Source organism: Lepidothrix coronata, unplaced genomic scaffold, assembly GCF_001604755.1.
Source record: "Lepidothrix coronata isolate B3197 unplaced genomic scaffold, Lepidothrix_coronata-1.0 Scaffold126, whole genome shotgun sequence".
NCBI classification, from domain to species: Eukaryota; Metazoa; Chordata; class Aves; order Passeriformes; family Pipridae; genus Lepidothrix; species Lepidothrix coronata.
Window position 1 is genome coordinate 2,495,337 of NW_016690306.1, and position 18,683 is coordinate 2,514,019.

Consider the following 18,683-nt stretch of genomic DNA (forward strand, 5'->3'; position numbering starts at 1 on the left):
CTTGGCCGGCACCTTGGGCCATATGTGTTCACGCATATGGTTTGTAAAACAGTCAAAGCTGTAAATGTGCATAAACCGGGATGTTTCCCTCCGGCCGCCCCAGTGCCCGCAGCCGGGGCTGCCCCCGGGTGTGCCCACAGTCCTCCGCAGGACCCACTGCCCCATCCCCAAATCCCTGTACGGGCTCGCAGACGACTCAGTAGCTGGAAACCCTCTGACAAAAGGTAGAACAAACGCGGAAGTTACTCCCATAAACCCGCCAGCCGAACAGACGGAACTGGAACTACAACTTCGTAAATCACGACGGTCACGACACGCCGAGGGGTCCGAGCAGTGTCGGGCGGGTCTGTCGCCGCTAAAAGCGTGGGAAGGCGGCCGGAGCAAAACAGCTGCCCGCCTTTGCCCCGTGTGAGGATCGAACTCACGACCTTCAGATTATGAGACTGACGCGCTACCTACTGCGCTAACGAGGCGGCTGCACGAAAGTGCTCCGGGCCGGCTCTCGCCCCTGCTCCGGCCCCGCACCGGTGACCTCGCTCCCTGCCGGGGCCGCGGGAGGACACGGCACAGCCCGGCCCGCCCCTTCCTTCTCCTACATTGCTCCCACCCGGGGGGGATCCTGTAGAGGCCGTGCGGGGCACCGGAGTGACCATGTGGGACCGCGGGGTGACAGCGGGGATTCGCTGGGGTGACAGTGCGAGTCCCATGGTGACAACCAGTGTGGGTGACAGTGCGAGTCCCATGGTGACAACCAGTGTGGAGCCCCACCGTGGCCATGTGGGGACCGGGGTGACAGCGTGGGACACCGGGTGACCGTGAGGGACACGGGGGTGACAGTGAGGGACCCTGGCCGAGGCGGGCAGTACCATCCCTGGCTCCGATCGGCGTTGGCAGGGCACAGTCCTGGCGTGTCAGGGTAATTAGGTGGCATCATTTTCGGCATAATTGCGCAGAACAGGTCAAGAGATAATTAGCGAGCTTCGGCCGCGTCTGGCAGCTGCGGGCGGATGTTGGAGGCGGGGGGAACGACGGGGTAGTTTTCAAAATCACCCCAGAGCTCAGGACGGCCCCGCCTCTCCTCGGCCCCACGTGGATGTGTCCCGCCCTCCGTGGCTCGGGGATTGAAATCCGAACCATTTAATACCCTTTTTTTCGTATATATTTGTTTGTCTCATCCTTACGTGTAATTACTTTTTTTTTTTCACGCGATAAGGCATCTGACATAGACACGGATCCAGAATCTGGGAAGCTGCGCTGAAAAACTGTGCCTGTGCCACCCTGCGCACCCCTGAGGCTGGGGCGGCAGGACCCTCTCCCTGCTCAGACGTGCCCGCATCCAAGAGCCCAGACTGGCACATCCGCACGGTACCGCGCTCCCCTCTGGAGCTGTGGCACATGGGTGCGTGGACACAGAGCGCAGGGCGAGGGCCAACCCAACCCAGAGAAAACTGTGTCACACGTGCCTCTGCATCCAGGCACGCACACAGGTATGTGCGGAGACCTCGGGCAGGTGCCTTCCCACCCCACCTCTCCTCGGTCAGACCAGCCAGCCCGGCTCCCCCGAGGCTCTGGCCTGTTACCCTGCTCCAAACCTGCTAATGACACAGCAGTGAGCTGCCACGGGGACAACGTGACTCCAGAAGCTGCAGCCTGGAAAAAAAAAAGAAACCAACCAAACAGCCCTAAATGTGCACAATCAAGTGATGACTGTTTGTATTTCTGATGCTTTGAGGCCAGCTCACAACCCTCCCTCCACATAATACTCAGGATGTTTGGGAAGGGGTGTTTTGCTTTTAATAGGATGGCGTAGTCACAAAGCTTTAAAGAAATAGATGAGTGAATTGTATATGGTAATAGCAACATACTACAGACGGGGCGCAGTGACGAAGTTCACATCTGTTTTTAAGCCTGCCTGGCAGCATGTAGGTGTAGAACCAGAGCCCATGACCCTTTTTGCTGTTCTGAAGCCGTGGACATGGCTGTTGTCTCTGTTCCAGTTCAACATCAGAACTGTTTTTTCTCCATAACAAATACTATGGGAAGATAGAGAAGCCTCAGGCTGTTTTGAAGATTGTGCAATGATGCTTGGGAGCCTACCTGCTTTTGCTTGAGTGCTTTCCTCACTCATATTTCACAGGATGCGACGGGAAGGGAAATACAATCGAATCGGACGGCCGTGGTAAATTGGACTCGAATCCTTCGTATGCCCTGGGGCTGAGGTGGGTGCCTCTCAGATAAGCAATCTAATCAGCTTTGCATTTGTGTCCCATCTGGAAACAGATTGTTGCCGGAGTACACCACCACCTGAGAAGCAAACTTCAGGTTTGTTTTGAAGAGAATTGTACCGACAAATTCAGGGAGTGTGAATTTGCCTGCGGTAATAAGATCTCTTTATTTTTATTCACAGTTAATTCATTCAGCCAAGGCAATTTCATGCCATGATGCAGTCCCCAAACGAGGATGATTGCACTGCCTGTCCCACACATATGCATGGTGCCTACCCGGCAGATCGGCTGCTGCGACAACGAGCCATGGCCAACCACTCCAGACACATGGGCAAGATAAGGAAAAGGCTGGAGGACATCAAGAGCCAGTCCCCAAAGGTAACCAAAGTGGATTTCAGCCACAACGAAAGCATACGGTTGGCCACCGACGCCTTCCTGGATGGTGGGACAGACTCTTACCTCGAAACTTTAAGCAGAGAGGGTGAGGTGGATTTCCTCTCCTCCGTGGAAGCTCAGTACATCAAGGATAATGCCAGGGAGTCCTATTATGCACAGGAGTCCTCAGCTGCCGACGGGGCAGCTGTGCCAAAGCAGAACGATGCCGGGTCACTCCCTTCAGGGACCTACTTCCCCACCATTTCTGACTGCAGTGAGCCGGCTCTGCTGCACACATGGATTACAGCAGAGAAGCCCTATATGAAGGAGAAATCTACTGCCACTGTGTATTTCCAAACAGAGAAGAACAGCAACATTAGAGACATCATACGCCGGTACATCAACAAGACCACTCAGGTATGGGGAGAGAATTGCTGTTCCCTCTGCACTTGGTTGTCTTCTTGCTCTTAAAAGATCAAGTAAACATGCTGTTTGATCCAAGGCAGCCTTGTGTGTTGCAGTGTAGCTTTGCCCTAGAAAGTGGCTGTAAAGAGCCTGTTGTTCAACACAGGCAGTGCCTTTTATTTTTCTTTTTTTAGTACTCACACCAACACCTTCTTATGTTGGTGACTTAAAAAAAAGCACTCCCTCTTCTAACCTCCTATTAACCCAGTGGATTGAATGTGCTGTAGAAAGAGCAGCTGGGCTCTGTCTCTCCTTGTGCACCCCCAGCAGGATGATTTGCTTTGTTCAGACTACTGCACCTTTAATAAGAATTAAACCTAAGCGAGCTCTCAGCCATTAGGAGTTGTTCAAGGGGATTCATGGGAGATATGGGTGAAGGGGAGGCTGGAGAAAGGCAGGTGTGTCTGGTATGCCAGTAGCCATCCCCAGAGGAAGGAAATTATTCAGAAGAGATCTTTCATCCCTAGTATGTTACCAGCATCACTAAAAGTGTCATGTGGGCTCCATGTGGAGGCTCTTCATTGTGACTTGGCACACGGGAAAGGTGCAGATGATACCCCTGACTACACACAGATGACAAGGACCACAGAGAGGTGCCAGCTACAAGCCAGGCTCCCCATGCTCTGGGATACCAGAAGCTGAGCAACTAGAGGGGAACAGAAAGCCTCTGACATGTGTGTTCTGGCAGCTTTCTTGTTTTCCTGGAAAAAACATTTGATATTTCAAGTCTGTGTTTGTTATCATCCAGGAGTTTTCCCCTTGTATAAATTTGAGACAGCAACAGCAGTTTCACAGGTGAACGGTCAGGAACCAAACCAGGCTGTAGTGCTGCTGCCCTACAGAAGTCCCACAGACTTCTAAGCCTGCGGGAGACAGGTTTCTTCCGCTTTGTTATTCCCCTGCAAGGGCGTTCTGGGCCTGATAACATGTAGCGTAATGGCAGGGGAGAAGTATCTCTGTTGGTAACTGCTCTGTCAAAGCCTACAAGTGCTTACCACATCAGGGGAATTATAGATCAGTCATTTTAAGTTGGCGGCATCAGAAAGGTGTAGAAACAGAAGAAATGTCTCTGGAATGATAAAATAAGCGTCAGGTAAAATATCAACCCAGAAAAATTTTCTGTCCCAAGAGAAGAAGATTTGTAGGGGAAAAAGTGGGAAATGTGAAATAAATCCATGGTTCGCATGACCTTCTTTATCATCTAATTTACATTACAAGAGGGTGCTGAAGCAACACTTACTAACAGTATAAATTTGTCAGCTGCTCTTTCAGCACAGTTTTCCAATGGCAGTATTTATTACTTATCATCTGGTAAGAGTCCATCCTGGATAGCCTAGTATTTGATATATGCATTAACAACTTGAACAACAGAATAAAGACTGTGTTTGTGGGTCATATCAGACTGCAAAGGATTGGTAAGTGGTACTGTAATGTTAACACATTTGTAGAACTGGTGGAAATCATAAAATGAAATTCGGGCAAAAGAAGCGAGAAGTACTGCAAGTAAGAGAGGGAAGTCAGGTGCAGAAATACAAATTGGGAACAGCTGTTGAAAAAGGAGTACTAGAGAGATTTGTCTGGAGCTACAGTGAGGCTGGATCAGCAGTGTGCTGTTTCAAAAGACCAGGGGTGGTAACAGTAAGTGTGGATGTGAGATATTGGACATAATTGTGCCACTTACCTCACAGTGGCAAGGCCCTTTCTGAAGCACCATGTTTTGGCAGCAGGAGGAGGGTGTGAGATCCTCACTGCCCCACAAGTAGTTTGGCTTGCCTGAAGAGCATGCTGGCTGCACAGGATGTGCTTAGTCTTGTAGGATTTCCTCATGGTGGCAAAGGGAATAAGCTTGTTTTTAGGTGTGGGCATGGGCTTTGGAGTAAGACTCAGTGCAAGTTGGCAGCAATTAGTAAGACAGATCTACAGAGATACTGTAAAATTTGTTTTGACTGAAAATGATATCCTGTGAGCACAGTTATCAAGGCTTCCCTCTCTGATCAGTGGAGAAACAGACACTTCCTAAACATAAGTCATGTATTAGCTGGGCTGAATTGCCCTGGGGAGTGACCCTTTCCATGGCCAATAGCAGATATCAGTCAAGACCAGCACCTTCGTGGGGCTGTGTCCAACACTGAGCATAGGGACTGGAGTATGGAGCTGTTTTTATGTCACATTTGCAGTTCCCTTGATCCACACTGGCTGCAGGCTGTGCATTTAAATAGCTGTGTTTATGCCCAGTACTGAGACTTTTATACACTGTTCTGCCAGTTGTGATTTGGGAAGCATGGATCTGTCGGTAAATTGAAACAGTTTATAAATCAGTATTTAAAAAAAGCAACAGATGGAGCTGTTGGAATCCAATCCATTGCTCCACCATCACCAATGGAGTGAGGATTTGAACCCAGGACTGTTCCAGGTGTAAGTCACAACAGAGAAAGCATCATCCAGTGATTCTTGCTGAACACATGTGCCTTACGACAGCCAGGCAGTTGTTTGGCAAGGGCTGCGGTCTCTTATTTTAGCTATGTCTTTATTATTCTCTGATTAGCATTTCAATATATTTCCTAGTGCTGAAATCTCACCTACAAACTCGTGCGTCATCTTGGGTTATATGTTGTGTGTAATACTGGTTTTATGTGAGCAATAAAACAACGAAGCAACGTGTCTCATCAATTTACTGATTCAGGCACTTAGGGAGAAAACTGGAGCAAATATCCACATATCTCTGAATATTTGTGTTTGTTGGAATTTGTTTTTAAACAAATAAACTGCATGTCAGTGGCCTCATGAGCAACCTGAAAGTTATGTAAATTGACTCTGCTAATGCCTCTGCTTTTTTTCCCCAAGGTGCTGGCTATCGTGATGGATGTGTTCACAGACACTGAGATCCTTTGTGACCTCCTGGAGGCAGCTAACAAGCGCATGGTGTTTGTCTACCTGTTGCTCGATCATGGCAGTATAAATCTCTTCTCAGAGATGTGTGACAAGTTGCAAATTACCGAGGATCTCTTCAAGGTACTGTGGCTCTGTGAAGCTCTTAGGCTCAGATTCATCTGCCTAACTTCAGGCACTCTGAGCTAGAAGCATGGTTATGCTAGGGTCAACCCACCTTGTAATTAAAAGGGAGCAAGAGATCACCTGAGGTAGTATTAGTGCACCTAATTCCTCTCTGAAGATGCCTACATTTTCCCATGGATATTATAGGAAGGTAAGGCATTTCCATCAGGTCTCTAGATGAAACTAGTCAGGGCCCTGAAGTCTTAAAACAGAGCTTAACTCTCCTAGTAGTTGTCTAACATAAGCATTGCAACTGCTTCTGTTTAATAGCTCTGCAGCAGCTGTGGTCTGGCAGCCATGGGAAGAAGGTGTATGAAACTCTTTTGCATGGCAATACCTTGGTGGCACTGGGTAGTGCCTGATAAAACGTGTTAAATCTCTGTTTTAAAGATAAATAATGCCTCAAATTTAGCTGGCTCTTAGCTTATTTTGTCTTCATCTCTGTCAGAGGGAACTGGCTTTAAAAAAACCTCTCCTAGGGATCATTTCAGTGGTTGCTTGAGATGCTGTAGGGCATCTGTGGCATCTCCATGGGGATGGGTGATACCACAGAGGCAACAGACCTCTGGAACAGCAGCTGTGAGGCATGCACGAGGGCTGAGGGCATCTCACGTGCACCAGACACCTGTTTTTCAACAGCTGAATTTCGTCCCAAATATATAAAAAATTTAAATTAATAACAGTTTTTGCATGTTTGTAAACCCCCATTCATAAGGAAGAACAAGCCTGTACTATTTATTGTGAATATGCAGCTACAGCACACAGGCTTTCAAAACAAGCAAGTCAAACCCTTGGTGCCACTCCTTTACTAAGATCTTGATTCTGCAAAGTGTGTGTGTGGCAGAGTCATGCCCAGGTGCCTGGCAAGTCTGAAATGTGTTTCCCCAGGTACAAGGACAGTGCAGAGCATCACATGGGCCAAGCTGACATGTGTACTTACATCTGATCCTGAAGGACAGCAACTGTCTGAGCTGCTCCAGAAGAGCAGCACGTATGTCCATGCAGGCCCAGATGGGTTGGAGGAGCAGAGGTTTTTCCCTGCTGTGTTGTGCCATGGCCAGTGTAAAACAAGAGAGCTCACAGCTAGAGCAGATTGGGGCTGGATGTCAGTGGAGGCAACAAACTGCTCTCAGCTGTGGGCACATTCTGCACTCATTTTGGTTGGAGTATCAGTCACACAGCACAGCTCCATCTGGATGAGCTTCCATGCAGGTTTATGTCCCCAGTGAAACAAGTGAACCCTGTGGCGAGAGACCTTGGCTAGGTTTCCTCTAGACACAAATCTTCAAATATCACATTGGAGAGTCCATGAAGAAATCCAACATTGGGGAAGTGAAGAACTACAGGTGGGGGGGAAGGGCCCTTCACTTCTGATTTTTGATTGTTAAAAAATGTAATTCACTCAATTTTATTTTTATTTACAGAATATTTCAGTCCGCAGTGTTACTGGAGAGGTTTACTGTGCCAAATCAGGCAGGAAATTTTCTGGACAAATAAAAGAAAAATTTCTTATCTCTGACTGGAGATATGTGCTCTCTGGATCTTACAGGTGAGATAAACTATTGCAGTTCATGTCTAGGTACTCTTTTATGATTTTTAATGTTACTTCACAAAAAAGTGCCATGGAAATTTTTGTACAGGTAAGAAGATTTTGTGTAACAAAAAAACCCTCATGTTTTCAAATCTGTGTCATTTTTCAAAAATCCATTTAACTTGCTTTAAAGCTGGTATTAGTTCTTTATGGAGCATGGTTTTTAATTCAAATGTTCAGAAACTAATGTAAGCATCTTTGCTGGTTCAGCCCTGGAGCAGAACCAGAAATGTGTACAGCTTAATATTACGCTTTCCTCATTGTTTGGGTTCTCAGGATACATCTCCATCTCCCTTGGGATCCCTTAATGTATCATATGTCAGTCAGCTTATCTGAGGATTTATTCTCCATATGACAAGTTTAGTGATTAAAGCTAAAACATAAATTCTTCAGAGACTTACTGTTTTTCCTCGTGTTTCATTAGTAGGTAGGCAGTATATATCTATGTGACTGCTGTACCTTCATTTTTTCCCCTTTTTTTTTTTTTTTGTGCTGCTGTAATTATTTCAGGTAGAGGATATAGCATCTCACCACCTGGGTTTTTAGTTAAGATCCGAGATCCTCCAGTCAGGGAATTTCAGGAGACCCTGAGCTTGTATCAAATAAATTAAGTTCCTAAGCATCATGGCTACATAGATAAGCTTCACAAATGACTAAGTGTATCCTAGAAATCCAGATACAAAAATACAAGAGGTGATTATTTAATTAAAAGGATGTGATTGTGTTTCTTAATCCCAGTTTACGATTTGGAAGCTTAAATGCCCCTGGTCTGATAAAACTGCGCCACCAGGAAGAGTACATAACTATAGTAACAAAGGTAAATTTAGGTGACCATGTGGGGATAGGCTGCAGGAGCTCAGGTGTCCACATTCCATTTCCAAATGACCCATCAGACAAAAATGAGTGGACACTTAGGGTTTTTTTATTGACCACTCTTTGGTTTTCTTGTTCCTTCACGTGTTTTTTAATCCCTCACCAGAGATGTGTAGAAATGCAACAGCAGATTTACATAGAGAGTAGAAGTGAAGGATGTGTGGAAGAAGGACAGGGCAAGTTCTATTATCATTAGCCAAGAAGCTTTCTTTTGGCTTCTCTTTCAATCTTGAAAAAAAAAATTAAAAACCCTCGAAGTCCTGTGCAGTCACTTCTGTCTTTCTCTACTGCTGTTGCAATATCTACAGACCTCAAGTACATAATCCCCTATCCAGCAGCAAACAGAGAGGCTGGTGAGGAACAAATCTATACACTATTTAACTTCAGCACGCTCAGCACCAGCAGTTTGCAGATTCATATGGGTTATAGCTGGCTATCAGTGTATGAAACTTCTTGTTAGCACTTACTTTATTGATCTGAAAGATTTCTGTTATGCCTGAATCTTATCCACCAACCTCTTCAGGTATAAACAAAAATGATGTAGAGTAAAACAGAACTCAGACTCTTCTGCAACGCATTTATTGGAAATCAGATTGGAAGAGATCTTAAAACTAATACAAGAGATCTTAAAATACAACAGCAAATTTCACTGTGCACTGCATGACATTTTAATGGTGGGGGGAACAGGCCAAGGAACAGGCCCTTCAGGACATACTGCTCTAAAAAGGGACCTTGGGTCACTGTTTCCCAAAGTGTTTGGGGACAAAATATATTTGCCTAATAGACAATGAAGAGGACTGAAGCTGACTACTAGTTAGAGGCAAAGGAACCACCACTGAGTCTGTGGCATCTGCCGCTCTGGCGTGGTTTTTAAAACCACGTTAAAAAACCATTGCTTTGGTCAGTGTGAATAAGTGTGGTCCTGCTGCACAGGGCTGACTAGAGCTGAGAAACTTCTAAAGGCTCTTCCACACACATGTCAGCACAAGTATAGGGATGAGTAAGTGTTTTAAATTACAGTTTTATTCTCAGTTTTTGTTGCCAGTGTCTATGGTGTGGGGTTAGGATGCAGTATTTCTTTTTGCTGCACATTGCTGCAGTGCTGCAAACACAAGGATGAGAGCATCCCTAATGAGCTGCAGCTGCAGCATTGCAGAGGGGACACTTATAATAAAACAAGTCCAATACTGAAAGGAGAGATGGATTATGATTCAGACAATTATATATGAGAGGATCTGGAACAGGACATAGGTTTTGGGACAAAGCCTTGCAAGATGGCTGAGAAGCATCTATTAATGACTGAATTTGTGATACAGCATTGGCCCCAATCTAGGCATTACTTCTTCTTGCTTTCTCTTCTTCCTGATGGGCCTCATTCAAAGAGGCCTGGTAGAAAAATGATCCTTCTGGGCAGATAGTGACAAAGACTTCTCTGAGCCTTTCTCAGAAGAGCACTTGGAATTGTAAACTAAGGAGGTAAACAGGGCCTAATACCTAAACAATTAATTTTCTCTTAGAATTAAGCCAATGAAAATCTGTTAAGTCTCTATGTCAAGTTCAGCTGTGTTCTTCAGCAAAGTGCACAGCATGTACATTGCTGTGACTACAAACATTTGTCTAAAATCACATAGGTCTCACCTTGTAACTTTGCAGCTGACCTATTTGCCATCAGTTCTGGGAGAATCTTTGGATCCAACTTTCCGTTTACAAGGGTTACAGATAAGATCAATGAACCACAAACTAGTATCTGTCTGTCATGTACTCTGGGAAGTTACACGTGGGAGTAAATTATCAATATTGGGCAGAACAGTTTTTTCCTCTGAATTTTTTGGCTTTTAAAAGCTGTTTACAAATGCAGTTGATGTTTATTTTTGTCTACATTTTCTTTTATACACTAGATGTATCTCTAGCACATAAACCTGCCACTTTACACCTTAGCCCTTTCATGAGTTTGTAACCTTCAGTGTAGATATCCTACACAGTGTGTGTTTTTGTATTTACTCCTGACTTACTGTCTCCTTAACAGTAAGATGAAGGACATGCAAAGGTTTAGAGAGCACTGCTTAGTGAATAAAGGCAATGTTGAGCTGGCTCAGCAGATGTTACACACACAGCAGGGAGTTAGCTTCCTATGCTCTTTACCTTGGCTCCCAAGGTTTTGTCCATATTTGGAATGGTTTGAACAAACTGGATAAGAAGTACTTGTATTCTAGTAGCTTACTGTGTGTTTTCTTGTCCAATCATAAAACAAACAGTATATATTGTAGGGTTGTCCAGTGGCATTGAACTATCGATTTCTTCACTCCTCTCCTTGCTCCTGAAGCAACAGCATAAAACCACTGTATGCCCCAAACCCAACCCTCTTTAGGAATGCTCTGGACAGGCATATGTGAATCGTCTGTCTTACTCCCTTAGCATCAGCTCAGGCTGTCAGTCCCACTGAGATTCAAAGGAGTTTTGTCAAAACATGACAAGAACAAGATTTTAAATGCACACACCTACAGCCAAATCTGGCTCTCAGCAATCCTTGTGCAAAGCCAGTGTAGCTAATAAAGTCACGCAGGATTAACCATGGCAGAGTTTTGCCAACACAATAACTTCAGGTTCAAATCCAGTGCTGCTCCGTATCCTCTGCTGCACAGCTCAAGCCCTGGTCAGCTCAGGGAGTAATTACATTTTATTCTCTCAACTGTGCTCATTTTATTGGTGCTGCTGCTGCTCAGACATGGCAGCCTGCACAGCACAATCAAGCTAGCTTGTGGTTCTGTAAAAGCACAAATTTATGTTTCCTGACTGCATTAGGGAAGCACATAAAAGAAAAATCATTTAAAAGCTATGGGTTATCCTAGGGTGTGTTTCTGGACTACCAGAATGAAAACTATTGTGGTGTTTCTCCCTTGCTTTATAGCAAAGTAGTATATTTTTTTTGGAAAGGCCGTAGGAAATAGTTATAATTTAATTTTCTCTGTAGTGAAGAAAATAAGCATTTGTCAGGTGTGGCAGTTTGTTTTGTGGGTGTGAGTGACAGGGAGGCTGGGTTTTTATGTGTTTCTCTTGACCAATGCAGAAAGATTATGGCAAAATGAAAACTAAGGATGGTTATTTTTCACTAGTCTTTTTGATGCCAGTTTTGAATGGGTAAGAGTTACCAATTGGCAGAGCATTCTGCAGGGTACAAGGTACAATTTATGTGTGTGCAGATAAAACCTGGTAAGACCTGAATTTAAACACTGTGTGTGGAAGAGAGATTCCAAAGACAGGTCTAAACTCCCTTCCATGGAACAGACACTCAAACCTTGGGTATTGTAGCTGACATTTAGCCCTGCAGTGGATCTGGATCGCCACTCCCTTTAGGAGGTTGCGTAACTTTACAAGGTTTCTTGAAGATTTTAGAGGCAGCTGCAATAACAAAGATTGATCCAAGTCAAAGAGCACTGATGTGAACTGACCTGAAATTCAACTGCAACACCATCTTCATCCTGTGTTTAGACAAGAAGCTTCAGCAGTAAAACACATTTGCTTTTCACATCACCCCTGTGGGGATCTCCAGCTCCTCATGGCCGGCATTAACACTAACCCTCACCTTGTCTCTTTCTTCCAGCTTCACGTGGTTGTGTGGGCAGGTTCACCGCAACCTCCTCTCCAAGTTCACAGGTCAAGTTGTGGAGCTGTTTGATGAGGAGTTCCGGCACCTCTATGTGCTGTCCAAGCCGGTGAGGGGCCCGAAGTCCCCCCCGCGCTCCCTGCCCTTCCTGTTCAGCCCGAGCTGGGCCGCTCCGCGCAGCCTCCCCTACAGTGACGAGGGAAGCGCCAACACTCTTTCCGATGCCTTCAGCAGCCTCTCAGCTGGCAGCACCCACCAGACCAAGCAAAACCCACGAACTCTCATATTCAACAGCAACTTCGCCCCCCAGTCACCTCTCCATCGAGTTAATTCCTTCCACAGCTACGTCTCCTTCACGCCCCCCCCTCCGCAGAAGGCCATCCAGGCTAACTACTACCAGCCGCACTACATGGCCGAAAACTCCCCAGTTCCGTATAACAACATGAATGTTTACAGACCTATAAGACTTAGGCAAGAGGAACCAAACAGGACAGGGTTAAGCTCATCCTGGAGATGCCTCCACAAAGCTAACCTGTTTGCATAATAACCACCTTGTTTGGAAATGCGAGTAAGAGTAAACGTAGTGAGGACCTGTTTAGCAATCGCTTGTGTACTGATGAATATAGAAATTCTGCATAATACAAAATGAGGATGATTTCAAGCCTCTTGTTTTGTTGCTTATGGATGCTTCTTATCCCTAATTAAAAAGCCAAGCCTGCTAATGTGTGAACCTCAGGTGCATCATGATCCCAGGAAAAACACATTAAATAATGCTGCTCACAGTGCAACACTGCTGCTGCCTATCACCTGCCCTTGGCGGCATATTTGTGTAGCAGGAGTACAGTAACTGTTCTCCTTATGTCCAGGCAACTGAAAGGGGGTAAGGCACAGTCTACTACTAAGCATTTTATGCACTTGCATAAGGAGACTGAAGGCTGCTATTTCAGTGCCAAACAGAGGCAATGCCAGCAGCAGCAGGCTGCCTTCATGCTGTCATCACATCTTAATTTTGATTTAGGAGGACTCCCTTTGGGCTGGCAGGGAGGGCCTGCCCCAGCACGGTCTCAGAGCTCTCTCTGTGTGAGCAAGGACGTCTGTTCCCAAGGATTCTGGGAAGGGGCCTGCTACCCATGACATGGACCAAGCCTGACAGTTCCGCTTACGGAAGACACCTCATACCCACCACATGCTCACTTCCACTCATTAGCAACATGGGTGTGTTCCAGCACCCTGGGTTACAAACCTCCAATCCTACCAGCTCAGAGCAACTTTCCATATTGTGGAGCAGCTGTGTAGATTCAGACTGGAAAATGAAGCTGAGTTAAAGAAGTAAAGTCCTACTAGTAACACCCCAGGATTGAGTTCAAATTCATTTAGCAGCATGTGGATCTTAGAAATCCTCTCTATGGTCATTTGACTGATCATGATGTTAGATATAATGATGCTTTATTTCTGAGTTCTTCAAGGTTTCTTATTTTTAAAGAGAAACTCGGTGTCTGTAGTGCCCATGGACTACAGCTACAAAGGGTTACAGAGGTTCAGCAGCTTGAACCAAACCATAAAAACTTTCTGCCAAATAATCCATGAAAACAAACGAAGCTTCTGTAAGGAAAAGAAAATTTATGAAACAAAGTTTAAAATAAAGTTGCCAAGATGCCTAACATCTGTTATCAGTAGATTATTTTTTTCACACCTTTGTATCATCTTTAATCTGACTCCAACAGAAAACAGAAACCTAAACACACTTGCACATCTGGCCTGTTTTCCCCAACTTCTCACCTGCTCAGAAAGGAATACAATTTAATTATGTAGGCTGTGGATGATGAAAAGTGTATGCAGCAACAAGATCTCGAGTGAGGAAAGTAACTCATCCTTGGAAGAGTATTCAGTTTAAAGAACATTATGAAAGGTACAGGATGGACACATCCTGCTCTAGCTTCAGTATGGGTGTTTTAACCAGTGATAGCAAATGTTGGAGTCCAAAGTAACAATAAACTATTGCATATAATTGTAAATTCTGTACATAGCAACATTTTTTTTGATTCCTTGGGAAGAAGGGAAATTTGATTTTCATTGTTATGACAATTCTACGTAATTATCTGAATATAACAACCATTCAAATAAAAGAGAAGACTTTCATTAAAATACCTCTGAGAATCATTTTGTTTCTTCATATTCTCTTGACTTGTGCACCTTACTCTCTTCTCTTCCAAAAGCTGAAGGAGTCCCATACAGTCAGAGCCCAGGTGAAGAGGAAACACATTTTATTTCTTCTGAAATCAACAGGAACAGAATTAAGGTGTCCCACCAGTCTAATTAGGATTTTTCTTCTAAATGTAGTTCAGTTCACTGAGCCTCCTGTGGCCCAGTGGGGGTGGTACAGAGGGGGTGTGTGGGAAGAAGTTTATAGACTACTACTTCTGAAACCTTCATTTTCTCAGGCCATGACCCATGAAGTCCATGAAGGAGCTCTTCTCATCTCTTTCGGCAAGATAGTTTGCCTGCAGAAGCTTTGGAGAACACAGCTAATGAAAAGTAGATAAGGGTCAAGCTAATAATCTAGAAGGGCCACTGTGAGTTAAGAGTTAATTTTGGTGGGATCAGTGAAACATCTTGTGTTGGTTCAGGCAACATCTGAACTTGAACATCAAATGGATGAAATTTCAGTTTTGATGGAAGACTTTACAATTTCAGCAATGACTTATGCTAAAAACAGGCCCCCACAAGCACAATCACTTAGTGATGAAGGGCAACATGATTACAGGCAGCTGCAGAAACCATCACGAAGGCCATGACAGAATGCTGACCTACCTATCCACCTCCCTCCCTCCCTACTGCACCCATCTGCGGCAAGGGATGTGCTCAGATAAACACTCCTACCACACACTGCACCCTCTGCAAGTTCAGGGATGACACCAAGCTGAGTGGTGCAGGTGATTCACTAGAGGGATGAGATGCTCTCCACAGGGAACTGGACAGGCTGGAGGCCCATGTGAACCCCATGAAGTTCAACAAGGCCAAGTGCAAGCTCCTGCACCTGGGCTGGGGCAATCCACAGCACCTGTACAGAGTGGGGATGAATGGATTGAGAGCAACCCAGAGAAGAACATGGGGATACTGGTGGGTGAAACAGTAGACATGAGCTGTCAATGTGCGCTTGCAGCCCAGAAAGCCAATTGTATCACAGATGAGACAGGAAGGTCAGCTTTCTCATATCAAATGAACCCCCCTGGGGCCAGCACTTGGAGGGTGTCCTCTCCTGAGTTCCAGGCGCTCACCCCGACACAAAACTACACAAAGCTTGATGGAGTCCTGAAGTACCATCAATTTTCTTCCAGTTTCCCAGAATTTCTCTCACCAGTAAACCCCATTTTACCTTACCTATTTAACCCCTCAATGACTGATGCTGTCCCCAGATTTAGTACCTTCCCTGGGAATGTGAATCTTGCAAGGAAAATGGGGTGAACGCACCCAGTACCGGCTGTGTCATATCCCATCACCACGCTCACTAGGTTGGAAACTCACAGAGTCCCACCTGGGTTGCCAAATTGTTACCAAAATGGATTTGCTTGCATTGTTCATCTAGCTTTTGAGTGTGTATACCAGAAAGAGGGCAGGAGAAGTTGGCACCACCTAAAACCCCTCTGCTACTGCCAGCAATAAAGGTGGCTCTCAGCTGGGAGCACAAGCAGGACCCCATGTTACAACTCTTGATTCCTTACAAGCAAGTCTGAAGACTTTTCACGTCCTCGTTTTTACAATGTCATTGACTTCTGTTGGAAAGTAGAAAATAAATATAGTTTCGTTTTCCTTTGTTTCCTTGCGCAGACTTTGCTTCTTCTCTACTAAACTGCCTTTATCATGAACCATAGGTCCTTTTTTTTCCATCTTATTTTCTGCTTTCCTGTGGTGCTGGCGAAGGAGGGAGTGGTAGAGCATCAAGATGGGCTTTGAGCCCCATGGTCTAGTGGAAGGTTCCCTGCCAACCCCCCTGGTGGGAGGGTTGGAACTAGATCCCCTTTGAAGGTCCCTTCCAACCCAAACCATTTGATGATTCTGTGATGAAGAAAACTGTGTACACATTACAAGTTACAGCACTAACATGTTCTCTCGCTTCCAAGCCAGCAGCATACACTCAATAGTAAGACACATAATTAAGAGTGTATTTGTAGGCAGCAATCATTTCAGGAGCATCAGAACCAGGGTGGGAGGGTCCTTCCCAAAGCACCTGTGCCACAAGCAAGTACGGAAATAACAAAATCAAACCTCAGTAACTGTTAAAGGATTCTCACTTGCAATGTGCAACACTAAAATTTGCTATTTAACTCAGCATGGAGTACTGCTGCATGTACAAATACCAACAATAATATCATAAGAGCCAAAACATGAAGAAATCTATTACAGGCAGATGTAAAATTATGCAGAACGTAGAAGCAACAATGAGGCATTCAATGCAAGATGGAAACACAAAGACCCCCTTGAGACATGATCAGAAACAGAAAACTAAGTTAGAAGAGGCATGCCAAAAAAGTGAGAAGCAGGCCAAAAAAGGACGAACTGAAGTAGCTGAGATGAGAGACAGCCAGGCACAAGTGGGACAAAGGAATATTTTATAGCCCCAGTGCAATAAGCACTGGTTATTTGGAACAGTAACTATGTGACACATTCAGAACAACATTCATCTTGTTTTCTTTGCAGTACTTAAACCCAACATTTTTGCTTTATTGTTATGAGAAAATACTGCCTGTTCTGAAGAAATGCCACTTGCCTTTCACTCCTGGAGCCAGTGGGGAGTTAACCACTGTGTTCCCAGCCTGAGAGACAACCTCAAGTCAAACAACCTGCACATACACCAAAAAGTTTCCAAATCTTCTGTATCTGTTTCCAAATATGCCGTGTATTTTGGACACCTCCATCACAAAATGACATTTGGCAAGTATTTAATTTGCTGTTAAAACAGTTCCAATGTTATTTGTGGAGCCAAATCATGTGGCAAGTTCCCATTAAATATCTATACAGACCTGATTCCACAAAAGCTGTGTTCTGGTGTCCTAACTACTGAACCTACTGAGCTGAGGCAGAAAAAATTACAGCCTTTTCATGTGGCTACTCATGACCTTAAGTTTAAGAAGAAACTGGGAGATGTCCCTGTTTCATTTTTTTGCTGACATATTTAGCATTAAGCTTTCTGTATTTGCTGTCTTTGTCGCAATATTCTACTGTTGATGCCAACATTGTAATTAATTTACAGCATGTTATGGACAGTCCCTACTGAAAACTTACACCACCAATTAGTCTTAAAAGCATTCCCAGCCCTTCAGGTGGCCTTTACTGCCACCCGACCATAGCGCTGCACAAACGCACACAAAAACCTCCACCGAGCAAAGCACACGCATGACTAAACCAAATACTCTGTAGTACATTATGAGTGCACTAATGCTCACCAAGTGTACTTGCCAAGTCATCATCTTTCGTAATGAGCTGACCAGGATGTGGTTTAATCACCTTAACTCACCAAACTATCAAAGATAATTTGACGTGGCTGAAGGTGATATTCCATTTTTCTGGAGAGGTTTCAGTCAACTTAGCAGAGGGCCACACCACACCAAGGGTTCAATCTCTTCATCAGTGACATAGACAAAGGGATTGAGTGCACCCTCAGCAAGTTTGCAGATGACACCAGGCTGAGTGGTGCAGTTGACACACCTGAAGGATGGGATGCTATCCAGAGGGACTTGGAAAAGCTGGAGAAGTGGGCCTGTGGAATCTTGTGAGGTTTAACAAGACCAAGTGCAAGGTGCTGCACCTGGGTTGGGAAACCCCTGGTACCAATCCAGGCTGGGGGCTGAAACAGATGGAGAGCAGCCCTGCTGAGGACTTGGGGGTGCTGGTGGATGAGAGGCTGGACATGAGCCAGCAATGTGAGCTTGCAGCCCAGAAAGCCAAAGGTGTTCTGGGCTGCATCAAAAGCTGTGTGGGCAGCAGGGCGAGGGAGGTGATTCTACCCCTCTGCTCCGCTTGGTGAGACCCCACCTGGAGCACTGCATGGGGCTCTGGGGCCCCCAGCACAGAAAGGACATGGACCTGTTGGAGCAAGTCCAGAGAAGGCCACCAGGACGATCAGGGAGATGGAGCACCTCTTCTCAGGAAAGGCTGAGAGAGTTGTGCTCTGCAGCCTGAAGAAGAGATGGCTCCAGGGAGACCTTATTGCAGCCTTCCAGTACAAGAGAGGGCTATGAGAGCTGGAGAGGGACTTGTTACAAGAATATGTGGTGACAAGACAAGAAAGGATGGCGTCAAACTGAAAGAGGGCAGATTTAGATTAGTTATACAGAAGAAATTCTTTACTGTGAGGGTGGTGAAGCACTGGAACTGGCTGCCCAGAGAAGCTGTGGATGCCCCATCCCTGGAAGTGTTCGAGGCCAGGTTGGATGGGGCTTTGAGCAACCTGGTCTAGTGGAAGGTGTCCCTGCCCATGGCAGGGGCTTGGAACGAG

The 18,683-nt window shown here is 45.4% G+C and overlaps 1 protein-coding gene and 1 non-coding gene across 2 annotated transcripts; one reads left to right on the forward strand and one right to left on the reverse strand.

Moving 5' to 3' along the window:
- Window positions 1–400: 400 nt before the first annotated feature.
- Window positions 401–473, reverse strand: TRNAM-CAU. Its single transcript has one exon. It is a non-coding gene; the product is annotated as a tRNA-Met (tRNA).
- Window positions 474–2,218: 1,745 nt separating this feature from the next.
- Window positions 2,219–12,731, forward strand: FAM83A (family with sequence similarity 83 member A). Its single transcript, XM_017826405.1, has 5 exons — window positions 2,219–2,322; window positions 2,408–3,017; window positions 5,910–6,077; window positions 7,544–7,668; window positions 12,185–12,731. The coding sequence occupies exons 2-5, from the start codon at window positions 2,439–2,441 to the stop codon at window positions 12,729–12,731; spliced, it is 1,419 nt and encodes a 472-aa protein (XP_017681894.1). The 5' UTR covers window positions 2,219–2,322; window positions 2,408–2,438.
- The last annotated feature ends 5,952 nt before the right edge of the window (window positions 12,732–18,683 follow it).